Raw genomic sequence first — 23,724 nt, forward strand, 5'->3', positions numbered from 1 at the left:
CTTTTGTAATGCAATTTTAGAAAAATTGTGTGAACTATGTTTGGTTGTTCCGTTAGCTACAATGCAACATTTAATGACAGCTCATGTCTATATAAGAATTACTCTATGTGGTGTCATGTTTTAATTGAGTAACTAAATCTCCACTTAAATGTTACACTTCTGTATATCATTAAGCTAACTTTGATCTCATCTAGACATCTGTGGATGAAATGGATCCAGGATTTCAGAACCACAGGAAACCTCACATTACATTTAGATTACCTATCCATATTGTACAATGCTACAGTATGTTACAATGCAATTTGGTTAATATACATTGCTTAGTCTTCAAATGTGACAGAACAGCTTCTGTTCCTGTGGCATCAATCATTAAAGAAAATAATTAGCACTACACACCACAGATGAGTTTTCAAAAATGCTATTCAAACACAGTTCTTGACTTCCCTTCAGGAGTTCACAGCATATCATGAGAAAGTAAATTTGAAAAGCAGCCAGTGGTATATCAAACAGGCCCTTGGTGTGCAGGATAAATAAAGCTTGGTTGGCCTTACTGAAACAGAGTTCTTTTATTGCAGCCTGCAATTTATAAATTAAGACTGTGGGAGGAAGATATTTTACAACACTTTATTCTAATCATACACAGTTCAATGGTCTCGCATTATGAAGTTTTAATGCAGGTTAATAATACATGTTCACTAGCTGATGTTTGCCACTTTTGGGGGCATCAGTGCCTGAGTATACAAAGCTTGGGGCGATCGTCTCAATTGTGTTCTCTCCAGCTAATCTCCCATCATCCTCCTCTCTTCATCCACGCTCCACTCTCTGTCATCACTGGACATCAACAGTCATGCCATAGTCCGGACTGGTGGCAAACAGAATCTTCCCATCTGTTTCCTGCTCTTCAAACACTATGACCTGTAATAAATTAAAAGAAATACCAGCTTAGCTGAGGTCATGAAAGGACAGTAAGTGGGTGGTTGAGCACCAATGTCAATGTCTGCACAGAAAAGAAACGTTGGGAAAGGCAAGAAGGACAAACAGAGTAGATAGGCTACAGAAGATGTATAAAGCCTGTATAAAAACTGCTCCAGACCAACAATATCAAGCTAAAGGGTGATGACTATAAGTAGCTGTGTACTCTAACATGTTGACCTGGGAATGTGCTGTAAGTTTGGCGTATTAGTGGAGGTGAGTAAAGGAAAGAGTTAGGACTCAGAAAACATGTACATCTGTGACGTTTATGCACATAGTGAGTACCTAAAACCTTTTCTTTCAAGGATTACCTGGAGAAATTTGGGAACTGTTTTTCAAGGGGATCTAAACCTGTTATGTACTAACTTTACCCATTATTGTATGACATTGCCAAACTGTCCACTATAATGGGTTTAGTAGTTTTTTTTTTTGTTTTTTTTTTAATATCCTGTTAAATAACAAACATACGGGACTAAAGACACCCTTGGTGAAACGTTACCAGTGCAAGACAAGTGTTCCTGAGCAGCGTTGTACATCCTTTTGTGATCAGGTAATCAATGCTTAATTATGCTAAAGGGATTTAAAAGTTTCACAAATAATTGAATGATAAGCACATTTAACTAAGATAAAAGTACTGTACCTGGTTGTCCCCCTTGTGAAGCCAGGGCCCTGGGACATAGAGGGTTTGCTGAGGACCGATGGACCAGAAGCGACCCAGATTCTTGCCGTTGATAAACACTACACCTTTGCTCCAGCCCTGTGAACACAACCAGTGACTGTTCACCATGACAACAGGCAGGTTTAGCCAATTGAATGCTGAATGTTGAATAAAGACAAGAAACGTTGAGGAATACCAACAACACATAGCAATCCTTTGTTTCTAATATGATAAGCCTATTTTGATTAATAGATTTGGAGCCTTTGTTAATTGCAGCTCTTTGCATTGCTTCTCAATCTCCAATGTCTTCACTTCAAGCTTCAGAAATGGAAAACTGAGGGAAAGTTACAAGCTCAAACCCCCCTGAGTGATGTAAAATATAACAGGAGAGTAAAAAGGCCCTGCATTATGTAGAATCGCATAAAACCTGGATCATCAACATAATGTCTTTTTCTGTAAAGACCCTTATAAGATGTTCTCACGATGAAATAAAATTGTGTAAATACATCCAGAAACTTATAGGTGAACTAGCACAAAATAAAGCTAGACTAAAAAGAAAGAGAGACTAATTTAGAAAAAAAAATGACCACGCCAAAGTATGCTGTAATATATTAGTAAAGAGATATAATAACTAATATTGTAGACTAACATATAATAAAGATCGCATGAAGAAAAATATGAACATATTCACACTGAATCTTAATTTCTAGTCAAAAGTCCTATCAGATTTACAAAAGAGAGATTCCTATGTCTATTGTCTATATGGTGAAAACTGCTTACAGGACCAGAACTGTATGAACAAATATCAGTCCTGTGCTGCCAAAATTGTCTGACCAAAGCTCAGGTAACATAATAAATACTATACAGCACTTATCTACTGTATGTGAATTATTATCTATGAAAGTACAGCTTGATTTCTGATCAATCTAGAGGAAGTCAAATGTCAAAATGTCAAAACATGTGCTAACTTGATTTTCAATGTGAATCTATGAGAAGTTGTGGAAAATAACCCAAACGCCAGTAAATATACAGTAATTCTATCCAATAATAAAGCCCGGGAACCAAATGTGGTACTATCCTTTTTTCCAATGTTTTGACATTGCACAGTTTTTGGTCCCGATTTTGTATTGAGGTAGTGATAAACTTAATGTCAGTCTGTAGTTTGTAGTGCTGCTTCACTGGATTGCAAGCCCACTGGCTGTCCTACTCACAGGGAGCTTGATGAAAGTGTCTTTAGGAAAACTGTTCACATAGAGTCTGGCCTGGAAAAACCCTGGGAAGGATGGCCGCTGGCGCATAGACATCCAGTGGCCTGAACTCTCAAGTCTGTAAAAGGAGAATACATTACATACTTTTCATTTTGCTCAGATTACACTCTTCTCTAAGGTATTGCTTGGATACAGTCTTATGCAGTTTTTCCTCAAAAACTCAGTCTTGACATTTAAGAATCAATAGCATTTGGCATGTACAAATAGATTCTGTTATTCCACTTTATTATGATCATTATTATTATAATTATTATATATTTTATGTGCAATGACAATAAAGGCATTCTATTTCATTCTAGGTGTTCAGCCAGCAGTACACAGTGTATCATGTCATTCGTATTAATATGCCTACAGTAAATGTCAAGTAAAACTTTGGATATGGATTGCAGGGGAAATATTCCGAATCACTATCTTTGTTTTAGCTATAGGTTATATTTTGCCTCCAAGTACATTCAAAAGGTTGCCATGATGGAAGAAAAAAATACTTCCTCAGTGACTATGCTTCTTTTAGTGTTTACTTGCACAGGGCTTCAGGCCTTTTGGACATTTCCAAGATGCTGCTGATGTTAAAAGATTTTTCTAATACAAAAATGTCTGGAAAATATATGTAGATATTGAAAAGAACAAATACAAACCTCTGAAGAAACTAGTTCAGCTAATCCTAGTGACCTTAATGTTTATGTGTGCAACAAATGTGACTTGCCAGTAGCAGTTTTTGGCACAGGCAAAGCGGGCCCGGGCAGCATTTTCTCATGACACATGGGGGGTGGCATGAGCACTTTAAAAAAAAAAAAAATCCTCAAAGCGTTTTTCTGATGTATTATCTATCACTGCATGGTGTGGGGAATTGGCAAATTGGCGCCCCTGCTTACTGAGAAGGTGCCGTGCACAGAGAAGTTGTGTGAGAAGGGGAAAGGAGAGGGGGGAGCAGAGGACAGTTCACCTCTAGGTCGAACGGGTTGCTGGCCATAGGCGCCGATACTGTTGGTAATCCGCTAACACTGAGCACCCACCAAGCTGATCGCAGCTATGTGTCAGTTAAACTTTTCATCTCCAATCCTATCCTGAGTTTACTTTACGGCTTTATTATCGAGTTGATAGGCGTGTGTTTGTGTCGCTCTGGATTGTACTTAGTCTGCCAGTCACTGCGGCTCTAGCAGAGAGGAGCTTTTCAAAACTAAAGTTGATCAAGTCTGAGGTCACTGGCCTTTTCGTCAGTATCAATCATTCAATAGGGGAGCAGATTTCATACAATAACATCATTGATGATTTTGCATCAAGGAAGGCCAGAAAGGTCAGGTTTTAGTTTTGTGTTCTCTGTTCTTAGTGCAATAGTGTAATTAGATCCTCTTTAGTGTGTTTTCACATTTGTGTGATGAAGGATTTGTGCTATTTAGAATACGTATTCTATATTTTATTTGCATAATATTTTATATTATTGTTGCTCTCTGGTCTTGTTACATTTTGTATATGTCTGATTGTATATATTTTTGGCACACACATAACAACCTAAGTGAAAGAGAAAATTATACTTCTCAATTGCACAAATCCTTTATTAGAACATTTAAAAAACACACTTAAGAGAATCCAGTTACTTAACTATTGCAATTACAACAGGAAACACTGTTTAAGGTGCACAGTCTACACCTCCAACATTTTTAAAAGACAATGAACATAATTCTGCCCACAACAGGACAGTATAGTTATCAGAACTTCAAATAAATACACACTATAATATAGTAATTCTGCAAAATTCTGCATGTTGGTGTATTTTCAATGTAGGGTCTCGCCCTGGGTGTAATTCAATGAAGAACTGCTACTGAGTTGCATACAGAATGTAATCAGTATAAGAAATATCAACACATAATAAGGAAGGGTTGCGGAAGATATTTGACTTAAATCGTGTGTCAATGGCATGAATGCTGCATGGGATTGTAGAAAAGCATTTTAATGTCAATTGTAATTTTGATTAAAGCTTGGTCAACATAAAGCAATTAACTAGTCTGCAAAAATAAAGTAAATCATTCTGACAACATTTTTAAAAATAGGCTACAACACAGCTGACTCACAGAAACCAGTTTCACAGCCTGAACATGTAAACTCTCTGCTTCTGGGAGAATTTCCGAGTCTCAAAGTCAACAAGTTTTGGCAAATTCTGTGTCACATAAATACAGTTTTAAAATCCGTTTTTCCTCTTTTTGGTTTTGGAACACACCTAGGCGGGCCAAGATGTATTGGGAACCTAAATTGATATACGGGCCGTATCAAAATCTGCGAGGGGCCGGATTTGGCCTGCGGGCCTTGAGTTTGACACATATGCTCTAGAATATTGACAACAGCAAAGATATTCACTGACTCCCGCCATGTGGTCTACCTACTGTACTGCTTATAATCTAAGTTTAACATAAGACACTGAACTAACGGTTGGGTTGGACAGTGTTTTGAGTGTTTTGTTATGCAGGTAGATAATCAGCTGTATTGAATCATGTCATCAAGGTGGACTTAATGACACAGAAACACAAAAAATCTGTGTAGGAAAAAAAATGTAGGAAACAAAAATAACTGTAAGACACAAACCTGTTTACGAAGCCTGGCTTCATATCCAGACTGCGAATAATGAAGTCACAGAGGGGGCGCTTGTTTAACTCGATATCTCCCACAAGACCTGAAAGGTGAGTCAAAGCTGCTTTCAGGTTTTTTTATGGCTCTTAAGACACTGCTAATTAGTTTCCGTCAAGGTATCTAATTAAAAAGATCATTCAGCAAGACTTTTGCTGACTGGAACTTCTACAAAATCAGTTTACAGAACAACTCGTACCTTTGCGCTGGTCATCCAGGGTTTTCCCATAATTCACTCGTCCACAGTTCTCAACCAGTAAACTTAGAGTTCTTTTTCCCTTCCGTGGAAAAATACATAAAACATGGAGAGGCATTACTGAAATACAGTAATAATTCCTTAATGGAAAGAATTTAACACAAAAAATCCTTTCCCCTTTGTCTGGCTTTAGTAATTACTTAAGACCGATCTGAGTCTGCACATTTCTGTAAGATTGAAGTTACTTTTTTTAAAATGTGTTGAAATAATCGGTCGTTTGAAGGTTTGCTGATGGCAATTAATACTGGGACCTTGCTGCCAAAAACATCTATCGGCATCCCTTGTAGCTTTTACTTGCTGTAAAATATTTACAACTTTATGCATTTGAAAGTAGCTAACAGCATACTAGGCCTTTACTACATCCCAGAACACACACACACACACACACACACACACACACACACACACACACACACACACACACACACACACACACACACACACACACACACACACACACACACACACACACACACACACACACACACACACACACACACACACACACACACACACACACACACACACACACACACAGAGTACCTTCCCATCAGGGAGTGCAAGTTCCTGGGTCTTATAATCCAGAACAGCAACAAAATGTTTGTCCACAAAAACCTTGGAAGAAAAAGATTGCATCATGTATTTAAAAAAATGCCACATCAGAAACTATTCTTGCTATTTCTATAATTATTAATATTGTATAACTACAATTAGTAATTCATTGAATTTTAAATAAAAACTTTTGAAAACTCCATGCTCCCATGTTTGATTTTAACACCAGAGCAACTGGTAGCAGCCTGAACTTGTTAATAGTACTCCACACGTACAGTACAGTGATCAGGGGTGTGATTTCTAACAGATTACAGCTTTAAACGTTCTCACAAACATTGTGGATGCATCAAGTCGGCGTCTGTCCTCTATTCTTTACCAGTGCTCTGTCTCTGATGTTGTTCTTTGAGTTGAGGATTCCTTTGCTGGTGATGGTGGTCTCATACAGCGTGTAGCCGTAAGACTGACCATTGTTGTTGTTGACAGGGAGATTCTCCATGTTCACCGGCTTCTCTGACTTCAAAGGCTAAAACAATTAATATGCATTAAGGGCTTAAAACAGACACAAGGTTTGGTGTTGATCCAATGTACCTTAAAAATCAGAAAATCAAGTTTTTAAAGATGTTTTCTTTCTTTTTTTTACATGAGGTTTGCTGTATTTAAACATCCAATATGTAATTTTCTGCTGCTAGGCGTCTCTCAATCAAAACAATGCAAGTAAACACAGACTTTTGACAACGTCGTAAAGTGGCATTATGGAAGTTGTGGTTTCCATTGTTTAACACAATTGCCAATTAAAATATATCTGTACACAGATGGGTTTATCCAGCAGCTAAAACCACAAAATTGCAATATTCTTAATTTCAGTATCACTTTTTGGATGTTTTCAGCACCAGGGGGGAAAGTGTTTGTTGTAATGTTACTCAACACCACTGAGAGATTAATTTTGCGGCTGTAGCTGGCCGCTGAGTATTTCCGGGGCTGGGGGAATTTCAGCACAATACCACGGCCAGCCAGACTCGGACGCATTATTAGGATCCCACGTAACTTCGGCAAGTCCCGCCCTACAAAGTAGCTCAATTAGTGTGAGTTAGACATTGACCTTGGTTGGTTAGGATAGCCGATTGGTCAGGGAACAAATCAGGTTACATTACCTTGCTTAAGCATTGACACCTGACCAATAGTAGTGTGTGAATGCTATTGAAGGGCGGGTCTTGTCTAGAAGTTGCGGGGGTTCCATAATCATGTGACGCGGACGCCTGAGGCTATACAGTCTGTTTGTCAGACGGTACCTTCCCATCAACATAAAACATTCTGTTACTGCCGTTAGCATCGTTATCACCTGGCACTGGAGTTTGTGCTGGCTGGGTTCAGATTGCTGTACGTTAATGATAATGGTTGGCTGCTGGCTGCTGTGGGTGTGTTGTGTTCCTGGGGCTGTTGTCCGCTCTCATCCCGACTGAAGTACCTTAGCGGCGGAGAGTGAGGCAGAATAACGAGGGTGGGATAGCTGGCTAACTTAGCATTTGATTTGTCTTCCATCTATAGCTACAGTTAATGTTAACAATAGCTGGCAAATGTAATCATGGATTAGCCCAGTGCTGTTTAACGTTAACTTTACCTTATTTAAAACAATTATACTTAACTTAATGAACATGTTGAATGTTGTAATCTTATAACATTCCCCACCAAGTATTAGCATGTCAACGTAGCACATAACGTTAAGCTGGATCAATCGATATTGAAATGTATCAATAAATAAGGTCTCTGCTGAATTACTGTGTTGTTAGTGGCATGTAATCCATGACAAAATGATGCCGTTTGGCATAAAGCAAGCTGTATTACGGTTACTAAGTTATTTGTTCATTCTGTGACATTGCTTCATTTATAATTATTCTCGAACGTATCAACTGGGTTCCCGTGTTTTGACGGAAGTTAGAAGAACCAGAGGGATTAAAGGTTTTATGACGCCACTGACAGGCGACTAAATGAATTGGCCCGTGTCATTAAAATAAAATAACAGATGTCTCTGGGTTTGAACATCGTTAGAAACATTTGGGATAGTGTACACAACTACGACAAAATATATAACATAGGTATAGTCGTTTTAGACATTTTAATACAGAAATGTTACATATTGTACCTTTAAAGGGAACACGCAATCTCGAAACCACTCTCAATGGAGATGGGATCGTATGATTCCCACCGCACAATTTTCCACTTGCAAGATGGCTTCACCGAAAGTGACAATTTATCAAACCTAATGAAGCTTTCCTGTCTGGCGTTCAGAGCAATTCTTGTTTTCAGCAGCATTCTTTTGCATTCCCTTAGGAGGTGCATTATGCACTCTTCACAAGACAATAAACACTCCCTGCTATGACACAGTTTAACCACGTACTAAACACACAGATACAATATCAAACTCAGACATCCCACTCAGTCTTTCTGAAGCCTCTGAAAAGAAAACGCTCTTTTTAAACAAGTGTGTGAGGCTGGTCAGGGGCAACGTAATTGTCGTCTCAGAGGGAAGCAAATTATTGCGATGGGGAGTGAATAATTAATGTTGTAAGCGACTGCCAGACGTGCTACATCTGGTTTGAATATAAATGCCCCTGAAGAGCATGGTGTAAATGGCTGAACTATACTGGTAGACATGAAACTGAATAGACACATTGACACCATCCAAACAGGTTTTTAACCAATCACTTGGCGAGGAAAATTTTCTGTTGGATTTTATTTCCACAACAACCTGCTTTAAGTCATTAAGCTGGATCATTTGGTTGCTGCTTGTCCCTGAGCAGGCCACTAGCGCAGGAGAGAATGTCTTGTTCAGGGGCACCTCATCTGCAGTTGTTCATTAACAGAGGAGTGTAACCTATTTACTTCCCTTCTCAGACTTCCTCAATAGATCCAGGGGATCAAGCCGGTGGTGGACAATGGCTGCAAGCTCATTTCCCTCACTTTCAGATTACCACAGCTACATCTGTACTTTATCTTGTGACTTCAGAACTTCAAATTTATGTATGTTTTTTTTTTTATCAAGAAATTAAATAATTTTGTATAGGGGTTTGGTTTATATATTAGAAGAGCACATGCTATTGTGTATCTAATTATATGATATGAGGGGTATTACATTTCTTGAAATTCACGATTCAATTTACTTATTATTGTTTTCCCAACAAGGACAACAATGCCATAACAAGAGCCACTAGATAAGAAAAGGGTACTTAGCAACAACAGTTTGAGTTTCTACAGGTTTTCTTGTTTTTCTTTCTGACGCAATTTAGTGCAGTATTAATTTGAAGATGTGCACCTGAAGGTACCACGGAGTTCATTCGGAGCGCACATGCTTTACCTTTGTTGTTTGTTTACATAACTATCTCACAGGAAGACACAATGTTGCCACACTGGTGACTTTGTGGAAGCAGGTGTCTGAAAAAGTCAAACTGCATGCAGACTAAAGATAAGTCAACATTTACCTGTGTCTTTAGCTACATGCTACCTGCTGGTAAGCTACGCTGTGTCTGTTCCTTTTTCTTTGGGTGTGTACAAGTAGGTGGGTGTGGAAAGAGAAAAAATTATGTGGAAGGGGGGAGATCGCTTGTTATCATTTAAATCAAACAACATTCTGGAAGAAGTGTCGAGGATATTGAAGGTTTGATGTCAATAGAGATACGGGCATCCACCAGCCACTGTGGCTGGTGGATGCCCAATTTTAGCCGTTAGCCTCATGGATGTATTAACAGTTAGGCTCCAAACTAAGGTTAGCTTTCCGGTGGAGGCTTACGGCAGATCACTACAGGGGTTGTGTGGATTGTGTACCGACAATATCAATAGGGATGGGGAACTTGTGCTACTGTAACTGGTTCTTTAAATACACCTGTCCTCGGGTTGGGATAGTCTTAGGGAATCAGAGAATTGCATGTTTTTGCAAAGGCTTTTTAAGCAGTAGAATCATTTTTTTATAAAGTACACAGACCACAAGGGACTGTGCACATCCACATAATTAACATCAAATGCTTTGAGTTTATTTGATTGGCTTTTGTGTATTGCTTATGCAGTAAATACACAATTTGTGTATTACTGTTGTCTGTCAACAACCTTCTGACTCTATTTTGAGCATTGCTACAGGAGGACGTTTATTTTTTTTGTGCCTTCAATTTTGGCACTCTGTGCATCTGTGGCTTACCTTGTCAGTGAAATGCAGACTGTCCCACAGAGACAGGTGCTGGTGTATGACAACAGGCTGGTACGCTCTCCTTTCCTGATGAGAGGGCAGTTCAGGTAGAGGCTGGGCTGGAAAACAAGGAGGCAGTTATTCTGTCTGTATATGAATTCATTTTAATTTGCTTTATCCTTTATTTGCCCATGGGATGCAAAGAAGTCCAAACAAAGGGCATTTTAACATGATGTATACATTGCCCACATGTATTTACTTTTGTTCTTAGGCAGAAATCTCTTAAAACTTGCCAAGGTAACTGCTGCACCTATGTACAGTATCACACCTGAGAAAAATGAAAGAGGGAGCCAGAAGAGGGCTGCAAATAATTGTAAACCATTTAAAGTGTAAAGGCAAACCATAGCAATGTTTTTTTGTGTAAGAAAAAGTGGTGATGTATTAAGTGTTTGGCCTGCTTTAGCTTAACCAGCAAAACAACCGAGGAGGAGTCTTCCTCCTCTAAAGCCTTTGAATCACTCGATACCAATCATAAAAGTGACCTGTCTCTAGGAAACTGCTTTTAAGGCTCCTTGGTGAGCCCTTTGCACTTTACAGCAGCATCCAGTTTTTGGTCCATGTTGCAAAACAGTCTCTTTACAACAATTAACAGTGGTTATCCTACCCCTCACTGCTTTTAAAGGTGTTAAAGCATGCAGAGATACCAACAGTCCCTCTGGAAAAGACTTGACAGCATTTCCTATCACCAAGTGGTAACATCTGGATCACTTAAGGAAAGCTTTGAGGATAACGGACAACATATTTCTCCTAAATGGCTCGCTTACAAGCCAGTGCCATTGTAAGTATATATAATGTGTCAAAGCTAAGAGGGGAAGAGTGTCTGTTGAAAATACATTTCTATAAAACTATGTCACAGATTTGGAACAAAGTCCATATTATCCCCAAATGTCCCTCTAATCCTGCATGGAAGAGATTGTTATTCATTTGTCATTTGACTTTGACTTCCCTCGCAATAATTACGTCAAATCATAAACTGCTTTAAAAATATAGTATACTGGCATACTGGAAATACACAGACAGACTATGTAGTGCAGATGTACAGTATGTGTAGCTGGTTTAGGTTATATACACTGTAATTTTATAATTTTTGACAGCTTTGTAATAATAAGACAAACCCCAAAGCATGAATGTCATAGGCCTACATTAGAGCCATGTTGTTGACAAAGATTTTTGACAAGATATTCTGAATCCATGCCAGGTAATGCAAAAACAAAACCACAGGGAAAAGACTAACTGACACACTGTACATGATTTGACAACCAAACAATAAAATGATCTAATTAAAGAATTGTGTCATGTGTTTATAGTTGCTGAGCAGAACAAAAAGCCTTTTCAGACTTTCAAATCAAGGCCGTTGCTCATTGTTCAGCATACAAAACATAAGGAGTATTCACGCACATGCAGCTTTTCAAACTATCATAAATCACCACAACTCTGGGCAAATTACTACTTTGTTTTGCTGGATTCATTCCCAGCATGCCAAAAGCTACATTTTCAGTTGTGGCCACAAAACACCCCCCCAACCAAAAAGCCCGGGTTTACAAATAGAGAAAACTGCAAAAGACATAAACATGATAAAAAGCCTAGAATGTAAATTTTGCAATGGGTGGTAGTTGAGGGTCTTTGACTTGGGCAGAAATTTCACAAACATGCACAAACAAACACAAACCCATATTTAACCCGTGCTTGTAATCATATGCAAAGTTATCCTACTTTAGCCAACAGAGAGCAGGTTCTACAAGGAGAAATTAACTTGAGTGGGGAAATGAAAGGAAAAGGAGAGACAGAGAGACAAAAGATGTGGGGCCTGACTCAGCAACAACACACGACACTCACCGTGGTAGTGGCTGAATAAATTCCTCAGAAGATGGTACTTGGTGGTGTAATCCCCAGCCTCGGATAATGGAGCATCGTAATCTAAAAGATAATGCGCATCAGAACAGCAGGCTCGGGAGCCGGAGACAGGCAGGGATGCCTGTTACGGTGGCAGATGCTTTTACTGTGCTCCTCTATCAAACATCTTGAGACAGCAGCGGGCCGAGACACATTTTAGGGTTATCTTGACAAAAAAATTGAGCCTTTTTGAGGCAAAAAGGTAAAAGGCATTCCCAGGAAGAAAACACAGGTATGATGACTGCTGAAGGTCAGAGGTGGTCTTCCCTACTGGGGAGCTGTTTTCAGAATTCTCCTCCTTTCTCAAGAACGAGGTCATTACAATGTTAAGCACCCTAGAGGAGGATATAAAACCCAATTGCACCATCTTTAATTTACATTTTCCCGTGCATTTTATTAGGCAATGAATTCATTAATGCACACTGCATATTCAAATTTCAAAGCAGCCAAAGGTCAGAGGCTCAGGAGTCGGGATAGCGCCATCTACAGACATTTCAAATATCCTTATTATTTTTTTGTTATGTTACGGTATTATGCTTTAACCTACCTCCACAATTTACATTTCTTTGAAGCAGAATGTACATACTGACTGTATTTCAAGACGGTTATTTGATGTTTATGTGCACTTATGAGTAAAATGTTTTTTTACAAGCTTATGGACTGTTTCAGCCTACTCTGATGCAGAATCAGTGTGCTTTACAAAATCAAGATACCAACAGCAGACGTGTCACATCTCTGGCTATTAAAAAGCGGTTTTGTGGTGAATGCTTGTGGCATGAACCTAGTTCAACCCTGATCAATCAACCCTGTCTATGAATGGGGGGGAGGGGTTCTCCTAACTCGCAAGGAATTTTGGAATTTTGTTAATTCAAATTTTACAAAATGATGGTCACAAACAAATTCCCAACACATACCGTAGCTGGTGACCATAGGTTTAGGTGCTGGTATTCCAACAGCAAACGCTCCACTCATGAAGCCAAAATTTGTCCCTCCGTGGAACATGTAGAGGTTGATCGACATGCCCAGTTTAAGGATCTCTGTAACCACAGGTATCATGTCTGTCAAAAAAGACAAAAGACAATCATAATTTAATACTTAAAAAGTCTATAATTTATCTGATTTTTTCTGATGTAACCAGTGAGTAAATCAGAGAATAGCAAATACAATGCTAAACATTAAAAACCCACGAGTGGCAAAAAGAAAACCATATCCACTAAACTTCAGCTTTAACAAGCCACTGTATCAATATTCATATTGCCCTCAATTCCAAATCAATTGAAACATGTGACAGACCTCAGCCCCAAATACAATTACAGGTTACTATAATTTATTACGGGGCAAAGCTCGCACCCATAAAAAATTGCCTACCTCCTTGCCCAAATTGGCTTCCTAGATTTTGCAGTGAACACAGCAGAGCAAGTAATTAGGTATTTAAATTGGACTTTAGCAGTCAAATTGGACTGACTTTAATGGTTTGAATCAAGGACATGAGCCTTAATGAATAACAATTGAGCAGGGTGAGTGACTGAGCCAGACACAGTTGGTTTCATGGTGGTGGCACTAGCTGTGACCAACTGCTGGGTGTGTTGCAGTCTACAGAGCACTGAACTGTCAAGGACATGAATCCCCTCTGAATATTCCAGCGTTCATTTCATAGCTGTGACACTTTCTGGATGGCTAGGCTCTTTTTTTCTCCTTTCCATTTCTCACTGAGGAAAGAAATACATAATAAAGCCTTTCATTCTCAGAACATTTTTAAGTTGTGGATGACAGTGAGTAAAAAAGGAAGCTTGAGGCTCTGCACTGTTTGAAATGGGATGTTTCTGAGAGCACTCAAGATGGTGATAGCAGGGTGTGTGTGACTTTCATTAATCTTTACAATTGTCAAACAGGTGTTTGTATGAATGCATTTTATTCACGCATATTTTGCATTATGCATGTGGAAAGTATATTCACTGTTAATATTTATTTTTGTACAAAATGCTATATCAAATCAAGTCCTTTCAGTTGATGATTTAGTCCATAATTGAGTCCTAGCTCATCATTTTGTCAAAATATGTGATATGAATATTCCAGGTGTTTTTCAAAGCAGATCAAATAAAGTATATTCTGAAATCTGAATTCTGAAGTTCTTTTTTTCATTGTTGTTTTTTTCATTAAGGATCTGAATCGTTCTACCACTGCAAGTGGGTGACATGATACGCAGTCCTGCCAATGGTTTCACACTATTCAACTTGGTGCAGTAAGGAGCCAAAAAATATCGCAATGCACCAAGAAAAAGAAGTATAATAGCTAGTAATCATGAACACTGTCAATTTGATTTCAAATTCTTCCTAAAATATGCTCTGAAAATGTTTTATGAAGAAGACAAATGTGTTTAACACTTGTGTTAGTCCACAAGTATACACACGTAGATGTAAACCTAACTTTGTCCTCAGTCTGACATCTTTTTCAATATTTTTCAACTTTTTCAATGTTTAGATGCAGGCAGTTAAATATTGCAGCACATGCAGCCTGAGACATATAATACGTAGCTGGAAATAATTAAAGTGTACAGTTTTTTGTTCCCATCAACTGAAACCTAATTTAATGCAGCTAAGGGAAAGACAGTCCTAGTGTGTATCCGTGTGTCTGTGTGTGTAGTTACAGCATAAGTGAATTCAGTGGAAGTGCATGAGATGAATGTGACTCCTGCGAAGTGTAACACCTTCACCTGGGTTCAGTACAGTCAGTGAGAATCAGAGGAGCACATTTTGGAACAATCCTGTACAAGGACATGTTTGAAAAATCTGGCCTTTGAACATCAAGTATGTGGTCCAGAGACAAAGTCGAGAGGATGGGACACTCTGGTTCGTGATACTTGGCTCACAATCCACCATGCATGAAAAGTATAAATCTCTAACAAAGCCACAACACAAGGACAAAATGACTATATGCTAAGCTGTACATCCCAGCTGCACTGAGTGGGCTCTGTGCTTCTTTGTAAAGGAACAATAGCATTAGAGAGACTGCCTTGCACTCAGTCTGGAGAATTTATCTTACACAATCTCCAAAGCAGTAAGCTTGTCCATTCCCTGTCTTTCCCCTGGCACAAACACTGTTTTATTCTTAGCAAAAAATGGTTTGTCTTAAGCCTTTCTTACCCTAAGACACTGAGACTCTATGTTACCCTCAAGACAGTCTGTTTTACCTTCACAGGGTCTGTATTGGCTCACAACACAAAACCTGTCTTACCCGTCTCAAATTAGCCAGTATTATCGACCCTCTGTACAGAAAGAAATTGTTTCACCCTCAACAAAGAATCCATCAGCAAAAGTCCTGTCTTTCTCTCGCATGAACACCTAAGTCTTGTCAGGAATTCTATAGCTCTCTCTCTCTAAAGAAAACCTGTATACCAAATTCTAAGTTAGTATTACCCTCAGCTGTGTACACATGATGAAGGTCCCCCCAAAGATCGAACCAGCCAGACCAGTACTCCATCACCAGCTTAGGCTTGTTAGGCTATTGGGAGAAAAAAAAAAAAAAAGGTTAAACAAAAGATACGTCTGAATGTTCTTTCGGTAACTACTTCATTGTGCTTGCACAAACCTTGGATATTTTATCTAAATAACGATATCCTTTCATGTGATATATAAATATACAGTATATTCTTTTGCTTTTAAGGTAGGTAAGTAACCACCATGTTTCACTTGGATTTAACTGGGCCATGTATTTATGGAAAGAGAGAAGAACTGCTAATGATGCATCTGCTTGATGTTAAGTTTGATCTTTGATTAGATCAGAAAACACAAAGACTCACTTGTATTCCATCAAGATACTTGATGTCATTCAGGTTGAGTTTCTGGAAATTGATGGTTTCTAGTGCTTTAGATACAAAAAGGTAGAACAATAATGTTACCACATACACAAACTACCAAAGACGTAGAGCATCAGTTCAAATTACACCAAACAGAACTTTGAGTTGTGCTTAAACTAGAGATGATCTAATACTATTTTTTGCTTCCGGATACCAATTCTGATACCAGAACTTGCGTATCGGCCGATACCAAGTATTGATCTGGTACCAGTCTCATATATTTTAATTATGTTTTAACAATTGTATACTACTATACCTGTATGAATGTGATAAGATGTGATTCGTTGTCCATCTGGCCCCCTAACCCTATCTAGACAGAAAAAGCTTCTCTCTGTGATGCGAGCCAAAAGCAGAGAAGGCAGCAGGCAGGAGAGAGCTTCACAAGGCTTTATTAACGAAAAAAACAAAGTCCACAAAAAACACAGGAACTGACAACAGCAACACAAAGTCCCAAAATCCCCAAAAACTCCCAAATAAGGTCCAGGGGGGAAAGCAATGCAAAAACAGGGAACAAAAGCAGGGAAAAACTCACGGGGATGAAATAGTTACGGGAACAATACGTGGAAAACTCCTGACAGGACAACGAACAGCACAAAGAAACACAAACAATCTGACAGGAGACAAGGGGAATACAGATAGGGCTGCATGATTATGGCCAAAATGATAATTACAATTATTTTGATCAATATCGTGATCACGATTAATTATCACGATTATGTGCTGATTATGAACTATGATATTCTAGCCATGGGTTGCATCTCTCACCCAGGTCCTTCAGGCTCCGTCTCACACGCTATTACTCTACAAATTGAAATTAGTTGTTTTTTGCCGTGGCGGCCGCAAAAGCAGAGTTACCAGCGGAAACACTGGCACAAATACAGGTTTACCTCTCATGCTTAACAATATACAGCTGAGTTAATAACTGTAGACTGTAGACAAATGTCAGAAGTGTGGACCAGCGCCACTGAGTGGCGGGGCTGCGCGGAGAGTAAGAGGAGAGTACGAAGAGAGATCCAACACAGGTACGGCTTTACAGAAGAAATGGGTCATGTAAAGCAAAATTAAACCATATCGATATTAACAACATTGCAGAGGATGTGAGGACATTAGGTGCACCGGTGCGTCCTAGAGGAAAAATATTACTCGCGTCCTATAGCCCTGTCAGCTAACAGACACTAACTAGCAACACTGGTCACTGCTGTTGTCTGAAAAACAACACAGATGGGACAAAATGTTGCATTTACTAGTAAACTGGTAAACCTTAAGACCGACATATAACCAACTGCTATCTGTTGAATTTTCCTCACATTACTTTGTCCTCTGACTGTCTACATCTAGAAACTAAACTGCGCGGTGCGGGGAACAACTCTGGCCTGCACATGATCAGACAGGGGTTTAAAGAGCGGTAGAATGGCTTTGCAAAAAACCCCGGAGTGTTCTATGAAATTACGCATTAAAAAAAAAAGGTGATACATCAGGTGAATCACATTAGGGCGGGGCATGACAATCAGACAGACAAGAAGGAAAACTAGAGACAAGACAAGACAGAGACCAACCTTCAAAATAAAACAGGAAACAGAACATACAGACACTCACAGAGGAATACAACACAGACTACCACACAAGAAAGGGGAGGAAACTAAGACACTAACACAAGGAGATAATAAAGGACCAAAAAAAACAAAGAAGAACAAAAAGAAACCAAAGCACAAACCCAAACCATAACACTCTCTCCCTCGCTCTCTCTCTTTCTCTCACTTTTCTAGACAGAAAAGTGAAAATCTCTCTCTCCCTTCTCACCCCACCATCCCTTTCCTCCATCAGGAGGACCTCAACTCTCTCCTTTTCTCTATCCCTCCTTCAGACAAAGGATTCACCACTTTTCATTTATTGGGCTCAGTGGCATACTTTGGGGGAGGAACTGAGTGGTATGCAACACCTTTGGTCTCCATTCAACTGCATAGTTGTCGGACGCATGGGGAGATCACTGAGATCCGAACATCACCTAACCCTAACCCTAAACCTAACCCCCTAACCTAATCCCCTAACCTCTTAAGGTTAAGAGGTTAAACTCTTTGTGAAACATGAACAAACACCACAGTGAATGCCACAAAACTTTCTTTTATCATCCAGTTTCACAGTCAGTTAGAACGAAAAAAGAACATTAATAAACTACTTTAATGGCTTTATTATGTGGTATCGGATCGGTGTATAAACTCCAGTACTTCTCGATACAGATAGTATCGTTTTAAGCAGTATCGGAGGCACTATTTATACACATCTCTAGCCTAAACCCTCCCAAGCTTTTTTTCTTTTCTTCAAAGAAGTATTAGCAGGTTAAGATTGCACCTTAGACTTTCATAAAAAGAAAACTTCTCTTCAAATCACAAAGTTCTCAGGCATTAAAACTGTCTAACATAAGCTTCTGCATTAGGAATCAGCCAATGAGACATTACACTTTAACTGCTCACCTAACATGCAAATCAGGATTAAGAAATCTTCATTCATAAAAAAACACCCAGAGAAGGGTTTATAACAACACTCTGGAGGATCCTGGCCAGCAATTACGATGATGACAATGCATGGTTTGCAATGATAATAAAAACAGAAATACTCTTCATCTCAGTGCAGAACAACCTTATTGTAGATTTAAGACAATGTTTGCTAATGCATGTGCATTCAAACAGCATATGTGTCAAAGAAAATATTTTTATATTGCAGCATCACATGTTTGTGACATTGTACTTGCAAAAGGAACAACTTTCTGGTACAACAGAGAATCCTGTGTGTGTATTTGGGAACAGCAGCTGCCTGACACCAAGGGCCACCCTTTGGCTAAGACCTCTTGTCGTGCAGCCAACATACTGTATGTGTTAATTTGTTTGGGTGTGTTTGCATGCACAGTCTTGTTTGTCTGTCAGCCCCTCTGACAATACCTCCTTTCACTCCGCCATGCCTTAGTCCATCCCTGTTGTCTGAGGTCAGCAGCAGCTCTGTGATGCCCCTAGACAATAATGCCTGGAAAGAATGAGGATTATGGAGGCAACTTAACAAAACAGCAGAAGTACTTTCTGACATAGAATTGACATTTATTCTCAAATTGAGTGAACAGAGGAGTGAGTAAAGGACAACAGGGAGGACAAAGTAAATAAGTGCACTCTCATCTAGGAGCTGACAAGCATTGTCCAAATAATATACAACTGCGTTTCTTACCTCCTTGATGAAAGGCATGTAATCTTCATCTCTAGCAAAGGAGCCATATTCATTCTCCACTTGAACTGCTATAATTGGGCCACCCTTGGAGTACTGCACATTAATTATGTGAAAATAGGACATATATTAGGGCCTGGCAGCAGTTCTTGACCATTCCCCAATACAGCTGAATTTTAAAAAGACTGTGAAATGGAAATCAGAGCTTGTTCAATGATGCATGGCACTGATAAAAAAGAAGAAAATATGGCTGGGAAGACACAAGTTGAACTATTTAAGTGTTTATGGTGCATTGTATTGTTACCAATGGTTAACATAATAATCAGCAGCTTCTAGTTGTAGCAGTTTTTAGGAGGTGGTAACAGAAAAATTGCATACAGAGATGAAATTTGATTATGAATACAATGATTATATCTAAATCTATCTGGATACTTTTTAATTAACAGGCAGACGCATGCATGCATGTAACCATGAAAACTTACATTTAAAAAAAGCTTGTCTATTTTGAGCCCCCCTAAATCCCACTCAAATATAAGTTTTAGTCATAATTTAATTAAATATTTGGTCTTGTACACTTTTTCTAGAAAGTACCTGATGTGAAACAACTTTCTTAATTAGTTGATTAAAGAAGGAGTTGACTGCAGCAGTGAATCCTGGGTAGGTTGTTCTTAGTTTCATGTTTTGATCCCGTAGCAGCCAACTGAAAATGAATCACAACAAAACCTTTAAAATGTCTAAAAAGCAAAATATCACACAGATTCCTCAAAGTGCTGTGCTGGGAACTCTCTTTAGGTTTTTTTTTTTTAGAATATAATCGTACCAACCTAAGCATGACTATCATAAAGTGCAGTGCAGAGGAAGTCATGCTTCACTGCGTGCCCCTTAGAAACACTCTGTTTTGATGATTATCAAATAAATATTACCTCAACCCTACATTCCCGGGAGGCAAAACTACTCCAAAAATACCTACTGCCAGTCTTTTTCCCTCCAACTTTCACCCCATTATCTGTTCAAATCTATTTTGATTACAGGACTAAATGAATACATCCTTTCAGGGAGCTATGCCTGTCAGATTTAATTATCATTCTCTCTAACACCTCACTAAAAGTCTGGTAAATCATCAGTGACTTTCATCTGAGTAACATTTGAGGTTACTTACATGATGCAAAATATCCTGTCTTACACTGTATGTAAAGGCCTGTTGCCTTTGTATCATATATGTACAACACTGTAAGGTGGGCAAATCTCATCAAGACAAATTACTTGTTGTATAGTATGTAGCAAGACGTCTGGTGAAACTGGCCAAATAGATGACAGAGAAAGCACACTTGAAATAATTCAGATAATTAAATTATTTTCACAAGTTGAATGGATTTAGCCTGCAGCAAAACACCACTAAGAAGCAGATTATCAATTAATTTCCAAGCCAGGTTAAGGGGTTTCTTTAGCAACCCATTGGCTATTCTAAAATAATGCTTTACAATGTGTGGCTGTAGGGCATGTACAAAAGATAACACAGAATTGTGATTGTTACCTGGGTAGTCCCCCTAAATCCCACTCAGCACAAATGTACGGCCCTGGACGTAGAATCACCCAGAGGCCCAAGCTGGCTGCAAGGCGGAGGTAGGCTCTAAGAGAAGGATATAAAATGTGCAAAAAAGCGTCTGCCAATAAGGTTTATTTTTTACAATACATGAGATCAATACAATTTAAAATCTTTACTACAGCAGATATAAAGTGTGGCCAGATAGTTATAATCAAAGCAGATGTTTAATTGTTAGTTATATGTCATTCATTCTTAAATATATAATTCTTTTTCATTTTCAAATCATATTTTTTTTGTTTTGAGGTAACATGTGCTTCCAGCACTAGACCTGACAGCATGCAGCACATTTGGTGGATCAACGCCAACTTATCAATGAATCAAGAAGCACTGATACTGTTTGAGTGCAGAGCTAATTAATATTAATAAAAAAAACATTTCTCTATTCGCTGCAGTATCAAATTATCCGAGCCTATGAATACCTGAGCCCTTCTGCAATGCAACAGTGCCATCTGCAGAAGTCTCAGGAGCATTCCCTTCAATGTTCCTTACTCTAAATCTAACTGATCCTCAAAGTTGAACACCCCTCGCTCAGGCTCATGCAGGTTCCACGGCACATACCTGAAAACAGAAATAAAAATGTTTTTTATGTGCTTTTAGTATTTTAATGGTAATGGATTTGAGTGGTTTGATTCTTGTAAAAATCAACTGCTATGTCCCTTTTTCTTATTAATCGTGAATTCTGCTCTACTTTACTCAGATTTTATTTGGTCTGTATGTTATCTTCTACAGTAAAACCACAATGTGACATGGTTTATTCTCGTGCTTTAAGGTACAGTGTCTTCAACCAGCAATAAATTCTAGTGGGAGCTTACGTTGTGAGAGTATTGAGGCCACAGGCCTTCATCTTTAGCAGCCGGTCCTCCCAGTAGCCTCTGGGGACACGGAAGTAATGGATGGACCCCCCCAGGATGTGGAAGGGTTTTCTCTCCAGAGTGAACTGAGACGAGTTGGCCATCAGACCCTCCACACGGCTCATTCTTTCTACTTCAAGGCGATTCCTAGGGGGCAAAATACAGTTTACAACTGAAAAAGAACTAGTGTAACTGGATCAAAGGCCATGAAGACATTTGAGACATACAGCTCTGGAAAAAATTAAGAGACCACTCCTTTATTTGTCTTAAATCAGTATCTCTACATGTTTGGCAGCCATTCCACTCCAGTGGCTGTTAAATTCCAACACAGGTACACCTCATTCTACTTAATGAGGTGCTGATTAAGTGATCACCTGAGCCAAATCTTATTTAACGAGGAAAAGTATAAAAGCTACTGCTGTGGTCATCACTATCCTCTTGCAATAGGGCCTGCTGGATGGCAAAAACAGGCAAAAACAGGGCTACTAGGACCACACAGGTAATCTAAACAACAAAGGAACAATTGACCATGCCAGAAGAGTTAAAAAGAAACGTTTTGAGTGAGGAAAAGAAGGGTTCAATTCTGGCTTTGCTGGCAGAAGTGTACAGTGAGCGTCAGGTTGCTTCCATCCTTAACATTTCAAAGATGGCATTACATTAGAACAAGGTCAAGCAACAGACATTGGGGACAACAAAGCTACAGACTGGAAAAGGGTGAAAACGATTGTCCACTGTTCGGGATGACCGCCAACTCATTCGCATGTCACTCAAAAACCGTACGATGACATCAAGTGATTTACAAAAGAATGGCAAACAGCAGCTGGGCTGAAGTGCACAGCAAGGACTGTGCGAAACAGGCTCCTAGAAACAGGGCTGAAGTCGTGCAAAGCCAGAAAAAAGCCCTTCATCAATGAGAAGCAAAGACAAGCAAGGCTAAAGTTTGCAAAAGACCATAAGGATTGGACCCTAGAGGACTGGAGTAAGGTCATCTTCTCTGATGAGTCAAATTTTCAGCTTTGCCCAACACCTGGTCGTCTAATGGTTAGACAGAGACCTGGAGAGGCCTACAAGCCTAAGTGTCTGGCCCCCACTTTTAAATTTGTTGGAGAATCAGTGATGATCTGGGGGTGCTTCAGTAAGGCTGGAATTGGGCAGATTTGTCTTTGTGAAGGACTAATGAATCAAGCATTGTACAAGGTTATCCTGAAAGAAAACCTGATTCCCTCTGCTCTGACAATGTTCCCCTACTCTGAGGATTGGTTTTTCCAGCAGGAAAACGCTCCATGCGACACAGCCAGGTCAATCAAAGTGTGGATGGAGGACCACCAGATCAGACCTGTCCAGGGCCAGCACAATAATACCAAGACCACTGAACCCCATTGAAAACTCCTGGAATTTGATCAAGAGGAAGATAGATGGTCACAAGCCATCCAATAAAGCTGAGCTGCTTGAATTTTTGTGCCAGGAGTGTCATAACATCACCCAACAGCAATGTGAAAGACTGGTGGACCAAGACGCAGAAAGCTGTAATTAAAATCAAGTTATTCCACCAGTATTGATTTCTGAACTCTTCCTAAGTTAAAAATTAGTATGTGTGTTTAAGAATGAATGTGGAACTGTTTTTTTTGAGGTCTGAAAACAATGCATCTTTTGTTATTTTGACGAGTTGTAATTTTCTTAAAATAATCTGAACAACTACATTTTCATTTGGAATTTAGAAGAAATGTTGTCAAAACATTTGTAGAATAA

General features: G+C 39.1%; 1 protein-coding gene across 3 annotated transcripts in view; it reads right to left on the minus strand.

Moving 5' to 3' along the window:
- Positions 1–12: 12 nt before the first annotated feature.
- Positions 13–23,724, minus strand: part of LOC116684734 (beta-galactosidase-1-like protein 2) — a 25,017-nt gene continuing 1,305 nt past the window's right edge. Inside the window, exons 2-19 of one of the 3 annotated variants that reach the window (XM_032510181.1) lie at positions 21,937–22,122; positions 21,614–21,682; positions 21,053–21,148; positions 20,110–20,218; positions 19,522–19,614; positions 19,245–19,326; positions 16,252–16,316; positions 15,869–15,953; positions 13,367–13,510; positions 12,396–12,476; positions 10,512–10,618; positions 6,702–6,848; positions 6,317–6,388; positions 5,717–5,795; positions 5,476–5,563; positions 2,842–2,956; positions 1,613–1,729; positions 13–915 (exon numbers count right to left, since the gene is read on the minus strand). In XM_032510181.1, coding sequence (XP_032366072.1) covers positions 829–915; positions 1,613–1,729; positions 2,842–2,956; positions 5,476–5,563; positions 5,717–5,795; positions 6,317–6,388; positions 6,702–6,848; positions 10,512–10,618; positions 12,396–12,476; positions 13,367–13,510; positions 15,869–15,953; positions 16,252–16,316; positions 19,245–19,326; positions 19,522–19,614; positions 20,110–20,218; positions 21,053–21,148; positions 21,614–21,682; positions 21,937–22,122 — 1,822 coding nt within the window. In that variant the 3' untranslated portion in view covers positions 13–828. Of the gene's footprint in view, positions 916–1,612; positions 1,730–2,841; positions 2,957–5,475; positions 5,564–5,716; positions 5,799–6,316; positions 6,389–6,701; positions 6,849–10,511; positions 10,619–12,395; positions 12,477–13,366; positions 13,511–15,868; positions 15,954–16,251; positions 16,317–19,244; positions 19,327–19,521; positions 19,615–20,109; positions 20,219–21,052; positions 21,149–21,613; positions 21,683–21,936; positions 22,123–23,724 lie in introns of all 3 variants that reach the window. The other 2 variants (XM_032510177.1, XM_032510185.1) reach the window with 2 other exon arrangements.

The sequence above is a fragment of the Etheostoma spectabile genome, chromosome 3, assembly GCF_008692095.1.
Source record: "Etheostoma spectabile isolate EspeVRDwgs_2016 chromosome 3, UIUC_Espe_1.0, whole genome shotgun sequence".
NCBI classification, from domain to species: Eukaryota; Metazoa; Chordata; class Actinopteri; order Perciformes; family Percidae; genus Etheostoma; species Etheostoma spectabile.